This window comes from Chlorocebus sabaeus, chromosome 2 (genome assembly GCF_047675955.1).
Source record: "Chlorocebus sabaeus isolate Y175 chromosome 2, mChlSab1.0.hap1, whole genome shotgun sequence".
Classification (NCBI taxonomy): Eukaryota; Metazoa; Chordata; class Mammalia; order Primates; family Cercopithecidae; genus Chlorocebus; species Chlorocebus sabaeus.
In genome coordinates, this window is record NC_132905.1 from 42,383,579 (window position 1) to 42,390,447 (window position 6,869).

The window sequence follows — 6,869 nt, forward strand, 5'->3', positions numbered from 1 at the left end:
CTTGCTCCTGCCTCCCTGGTCACCTACTGGTCACTACTGGAACTGCCAACACCTGGCCTAGAGGCAGAAAGAAAGGGAGAGAGGATACTTTTGTGTTCTGTGGCCTCCCTGAGGAAACTGATGCCTAATGGGGTCTTCTGTGCCAGTCCAGTGATATCAGGGACTCATCACAGAGGCCACATTGTGACCTACTCCACCAAGGCCCCTCCTTCGCCTTGGCATTCAGCCCAGAGCCCAAATGACCAGGGAGGTGTGGTAGTCAAGGGTCCAGGGGACAGGAGGGCACAGAGGGAGAGGTTGTGTCCAGGCTGGGGTGGGTGAGCAGGGGGCAAAGAGGGAAACAGAAGGACCACCTTGGCGATGGCTCACACCTGTAATCTCAGAGCTTTGGGAGGCCAAGGCAGGAGGATCCCTTGAGTCCAGGAGTTCAAGAAGGGCCACCTGGAATCTTCTGAAGAGAATTTACTATACTGATGAAAGTGAATATTTGGTACTTTTAGCCCTTGACACCTCTCAGGGGTGGACTTTTTCTTTTTGAGAACTGTTTTTTGTTTGTTTGGTTGGTTGGTTGGTTGGTTGGATGGTTGAGATGGAGTCTTGCCCAGGCTGGAGTACAGTGGCGTGATCTTGGCTCACTGCAACCTCCGCCTCCTGGGTTCAAATGATTCTCTTGCCTCAGTCTACCGAGTAGCTGGGACTACAGGTGCGCGCCACTGCACCCAGCTAATTTATTTTTTATTTTTAACAAAGACAGGGTTTCACCATGTCGGCCAGGCTGGTCTCAAACTCCTGAGCTCAAGTGATCTGCCTGCCTTGTCCTCCCAAAGTGCTGGGATTACAGGTTTGAGCCACCACACCCAGCCAATCCAGTGTATATCTTACACTTATAGTATACCTAAATTCAAACCATTTTGTCAGAAACGCATGATTTATAAATTTGATAAAATCATACAGTCAAAAAAGATTTACATACCCAAGTTATAACAAGCATACTGAAAAGTTTTCTAAGAACTGAATTGTTTTAAAATTTAGATTAATGAAAATAAATTTAAAATTTCCTTGCTCACTTGCACTTGCTACATTTCAAGGGTTCATCCATCATATTGGATGGCACAGAATTACAGGCTAATTTAATTCTAAAAGTCAGCAGTCTACTATCAGTGTTTACCTTATTGTAACTGGATAAATATTTCCTATAGAGTTTGTAAATGAACTAAGACTACTTTTTTTGTTCATGAGTTCATGATACCTTTTTTTTTAAATTTTCGAGACAGTTTCGCTCTTGTTGCCCAGGCTGGAGTGCAATGACACGATCTCGGCTCACTGCAGCCTCTGCCTCCTGGATTGAAGCAATTCTCCTGTCTCAACCTCCCAAGTAGCTGGGATGACAGGTGTGCACCACCACACCCGGCTAATTTTTATATTTTTAGTTGAGATGGAGTTTCATCATATCAGTCAGGCCCAGCCTTTTGTTCATGGTAACTTTCTAAGAAAGGATGTGGCTCACACCTGTAATCCCAGCACTTTGGGAGGCCGAGGCAGGCGGATCACGAGGTCGGGAGATCGAGACCATCCTGGCTAACACGGTGAAACCCCGTCTCTACTAAAAATACAAAAAACTAGCCGGGCGAGGTGGCGGGCGCCTGTAGTCCCAGCTACTCAGGAGGCTGAGGCAGGAGAATGGTGTGAACCTGGGAGGCGGAACTTGCAGTGAGCAGCGATCACGCCACTGCACTCCAGCCTGGGTGACAGAGCGAGACTCCATCTCAAAAAAAAAAAGGCGGGGATATGTAGGAGATAAAACTTCTAAGTTTGCATGTCTAGAAAAGTCATTATTCTGCTTGCAGGAGGTAGAACTGTGTTACTAAAAAAAAATCTTTAAGTTCTAACCCCTGATACTTAGAAATGTATTTGGAAGTAGGGCCTTTGCAGATACAATGAAATTAAAATGAGATCATGCTGGATGAGAATGGGCCCTAATCCAATGACTAGTGTTTTTATAAGATGAGGGAAATTGGCCGGGCATGGTGACTCATGCCTGTGATCCCAGCACTTTGGGAGGCTGAGGCGGGCAGGTGACTTGAGGCTAGGAGTTTGAGACCAGTTGGCCAACATGGCAAAACCCAGTCTCTACTAAAATACAAAAAATTAGCCAGGCGTGGTGGTGGGCACCTGTATTCCCAGCTGCTTGGGAGGCTGAGGCAGAAGAATTGCTTGAACCTGGGAGACAGAGGTCGCAGTGAGCTGAGATTGTGCCACTGCACTCCAGCCTGGGTGACAGAGCAAAACTCCATCTCAAAAAAAAAAAGACGAGGGAAATTTGGAAACAGAAGACACAGGGGAGTATGTATGCCATGTGATGATCAAGGTAGAGACTGGAGTGATGCTCTAATGCAGGGCAGGCAATCCCCAGAATTGGGCTTAGTCTGAGAGGGTTCTTGGCTTTGCCCTGATGCGATCCAGTGGTGTTAGCAACTAGTATTGAAGTGGCATTGCACAGCAGCAGCAGAGGTACACTGCTCCTTGTGGAGGAGGGCTACCCCATAGGCAGTGTGCCCAGAGTTAGCAGCTCAGCAGCAGCTCTGCAATCCTATTTATACCCACTTTTAATTACATGCAAATTAAGGGATGAATTATGCAGAAATTTTCCAGGAACAAGCAGTCCTCCTGCCTCAGCCTCGCAACATGCTGGGTGTGAGCCACTGTGCCCAGCCGAAAGTCTGATTTTTTATTCTTCGTTAACTGTAGTGGTTGAATTCTTGGTCTTGGTCAACAGACTGGTAAACTTCAGAGAAAAACAATTTGCTGGCTAAATATTTAGTAGTTTACAGGATGATGCAAAAGCTAGAGAACCAGGCTCAGTCTATTATGAGATGCAAAACATGGCCAAACACTACCCCAAGAATGGCCCACCTGGAATGCCACCATTGCTGCCAACACAACTGGGCCCTTGACACTGGTAGTTTCAATATGGCAGATTCTTTTCAGCTCTTCCCACTAGGAAGAGCAGTTCATTTCCCCACTTCTTGGATCTTGATCTCACTTTATGACTTGATCTGACCAACAGAATGCTGCAGAAGTGACACTGTAAGGCCTAGGCACAGTGACTCACACCCGTAATCCCAGCACTTTGGGAGGCCAAGGCAGGAGGATTGCTTGAGCCTAGGAGTTCAAGGCCATCCTGGCCAACATAGCAAGACCCCCTTTCTACAAAAACAAAAATTAAACTTAACTGGGTGTGGTGACATGCATTTGTAGTTCCAGCTACTCAGGAGGCTGAGGTGGGAGGACCCCTTGAGCCCAAGAGGTTGAGGCTGCAATAAGCCATGATTGTGCCACTCCATTCCAGCCTGGGCAACAGAGCAAGCTCCTGTCTTAAAAAATAAAAAAAATAATAAAAAAGCGAATTGGAACTGAGGCATCTAAAAAAACTGGGAACCTCAAAATGCTAAACCTTCTGTGAAAAGTTGGGCCCAAAACAAAACAAAACAAAAAACAAACGAAAAAAACCCTCACCCTCCAGCATGGGTGAAACAAGGAGGTTTACTTCTTTTATCGAAATGAGTAAAGAGCCTCCCCCAACAACTCAAAGTCTGGGTTTGCACTTGGCATGAAATTGAATCTAAACTTATACCTCCTACAGGATCCAGGGGACCAGGCAAAGAAATTAACTCAAATATTGCCCCTGAGATCTGGAAGGCACGTCTGGCCCTTCCCTCCCAGACACTGTGGTTGCAGGTAAGACAATCAGGCCAGGATTTTATTCCATACCAGACTGATCTCCATACAATTTCCTCTTGCCCTTTACCCCCAGAGAAATAGGACGTGTATGGACTCAGCTAGGCTGAGCTTGTGTGAACAGAGAGCTTGTCCACATGCTAGCTGATGGATGACTTCGATTTCTGCTTCTGCACTAGACGTGGGCAGTATTTCCTTGGAGCCTTTGGTCTATTATCCTCCTCCCAGTGATAGAAACACTTTCCTTGCTATTCTGATCCAAATCCAAAGACGGTGACCTAGTGGATGAGAGAGGGACATATGTGTCAGCAGGCAGACTCCTGTCCTCACCCCTGCCTCCCTTCACTCAGCATCTGGGATGACAGGTTGCCTCTGGGAGCTGGGAGGAGACTGGAGCTTACCACCAGGAAACAGACTCTGGACACTCTCCTAGAGTCACTGAGGAGCCCAAAAAAGAGAATGTCAACTCGCTTCTTCTCATAATATTGGAGGAAGAGAGGGGAACCCCCCAGGACATAAGAGAAGGGCATTCCAGGCAAATGGAATGGTGCATGAGGCAGCTCATGTGTCTGGGGATTTCTACGAGCCCATAATGGGAGCCTGGGAGACAGGAGGCAAGAGGAGGAGTCAGAACATGTAGAGTCTTTTTTTTTTTTGAGATGGAGTCTCACTCTGTCACCAGGCTGGAGTGCAGTGGCACAATCTCGACTAACTGCAACCTCCGCCTCCCAGGTTCAAGCAATTCTTCTGCCTCAGCCTCCCGAGTAGCTGGGACTACAGGCATGTGCCACCACGCCTGGGTATTTTTAGTATTTTTAGTAGAGATGGAGTTTCACCATATTGGCCAGGCTGGTGGTGAACTCCTGACCTCATGATCTACCCGCCTCAGCCTCCCAAAGTGTTGGGATACAGGCATGAGCCACTATGCTTGGCCTACATGTAGAGTCTTGAAAGCCAGGCAGAAAACTTTAGACTCCATGCTGAAGGCATTGAGGAGCAGGAATTTTAAGAGAAGATACAAGAATCTTTCCTGCCTGGACACAGTTGTGCAAGACACAGAACACAGCCTTGGGCCCCAGGGATGACACTGACCCTGGTAAGGCAGCCAGTTGTCCTGCTTGCACCTGGAGAGGAAGGGGGAGGGAACTGACCTGGGGCCCTTCCCACAGCAACCCACAGCCACATCCTACCCCTTTTCCTATTCCCCCTCACTATGTCTTTGCTATCTTCCACTCCACTAGGGAACCAGACCATCTTCCAAAATCTGAGAAAGAATTGAAGGTGGAGGAGTTTGGGCCACAAGACCTGGGAAAGTCCTGCAAGTGTCTCCAGTAAGCCAAGAGAAGGTCTTCCCAGAGCCCCTGCTGTTATTCCCTGCAGTGACCTCCCCTCACCCCCACACAGAGAGTGTTTGGGGACAACTCCTCCATCACCTCATCACTTAGATCATCTGAAGTCCACACCAGGTCAGAGAGCTTCTGCAGCAGCATCTCCAGCTGCATCCAGGAGCCCTGGTCACTGGCATTCCTGGGATAGATGAAGCATTGTGGGTGGTTTGGTTCCTCACCTTCATCTCAAAGCCCTAGACTTGGGGCCCGCTTCATCTTGGGAAGGGGAGCAGACACTGATGGAACTGTGGGGCAGGCCTGGCCCTCCTGCTCCTGCCCTCTCCCCAGCACCCACCTGAAAACCACGGGGTATTGGTCGATGTTGTTGCCAAGGGTGAAGCCCTGCAAGGTATGTGGGCACCCCAACAGCACACAAGTCCCACAATAGAAATCAAAATGGCTCACCGAGAGCCTGGGAATCACTTTAGACAGCTTCCTCCACAATTTCTCAAGCTGGCTTCCTGAGTTCATGCCCTGGAAACAGAAAGAGGGAGATTGGGGGCTGGGCCCAGGGGAGAGAAAACAGAACTGGGTGGGTGAGATCTCCATCCAGAGGCTGTGAAGACAGGGCCAAGGGCAGGGATTTGGGCGGAAGGTGGGAGATGGGTGAGGCCCAGGAAGCATGGCAGATAGGGCCGGGCCCAGTACTGACCACTGACCAACCACCAGGGCACAGTGTCAGAGATCATAGACTCTCTTGTCCTCAACAGGTACCCCATGGTCTTCCTGGAGCATGCATCAAGCCAGTTCCATTTGTGGGCTGTGTAGCCGCAGGAGGAGCAGTTGAGGGTCTCAGAAGGGCAGCCACACTTCCCCAAACTGAACCAAGGGCAGTTGCAACACCGTAGTACCAAGTACATTCATTTTTCCTGGGGTGCTGATTCAGGTGTCAGATCCAGATAGGGGGTCATCAGCCAAAGGATGAGCATCCAAAAAACCCACAGGACAAAAATCTGCCAGCGCTTCATGTCTGACCCAGGTGGTGGCTTCCGTGGTGGGCCGCAGACTGGCTTCTCTACCTGGAAGGACAAGGGGCTGAGGTCACAAGCAGCACCAGCTTCCCTCTGTCCTGTCGGCTTCCACAGCTCCCCATCCCTCCAACCTCCACCTCCTTCCAACCCCTCCTCTCCTGCCTCACTATCCATTTGCTCACCCCAAAAAAGGACTCTGACTGGGCATGGGGTGGAAGAGGCCAGGGCAGAGAGACAGCATGTGGCTAGTCCTGCAAGGGGAAGGAATACCTCAGTGAGGCCCTTGGTGTTATCCCAGTTATATCATAGATCTCATCACAAAGTACACATTGTGACCTCCCTCCTTTAGCCTGCCTGGAAAAAGCCACCACCTTTCTCTGACACCCAAACAACCTCCACTGGATGTAAGCTACATGAGGACAGGGGCTGAGCTAGTCTCTCTTCTTCACCTCTGCAGCTCTAAGACTTAGAATTATTTAATAAATATTTATGGATAAATAAACAGGTGTTAAGAGGGAATTTTTTGGCCGGGCGCGGTGGCTCAAGCCTGTAATCCTAGCACTTTGGGAGGCCGAGACGGGCGGATCACGAGGTCAGGAGATCGAGACCATCCTGGCTAACATGGTGAAACCCCGTCTCTACTAAAAAATACAAAAAACTAGCCGGGCGCGGTGGCGGGCGCCTGTAGTCCCAGCTACTCGGGAGGCTGAGGCAGGAGAATGGTGTAAACCCGGGAGGCGGAGCTTGCAGTGAGCTGAGATCGGCCACTGCA

General features: G+C 49.4%; 1 protein-coding gene across 1 annotated transcript; it reads right to left on the reverse strand.

Moving 5' to 3' along the window:
• Positions 1-251: 251 nt before the first annotated feature.
• C2H20orf173 (chromosome 2 C20orf173 homolog) lies at positions 252-6,869 on the reverse strand. The gene is given in 3 exon segments (XM_073008206.1): positions 252-5,265; positions 5,422-5,600; positions 5,786-6,869. Coding segments are annotated over 3 exon segments (825 nt in total). The 5' UTR covers positions 6,272-6,869; the 3' UTR covers positions 252-5,105.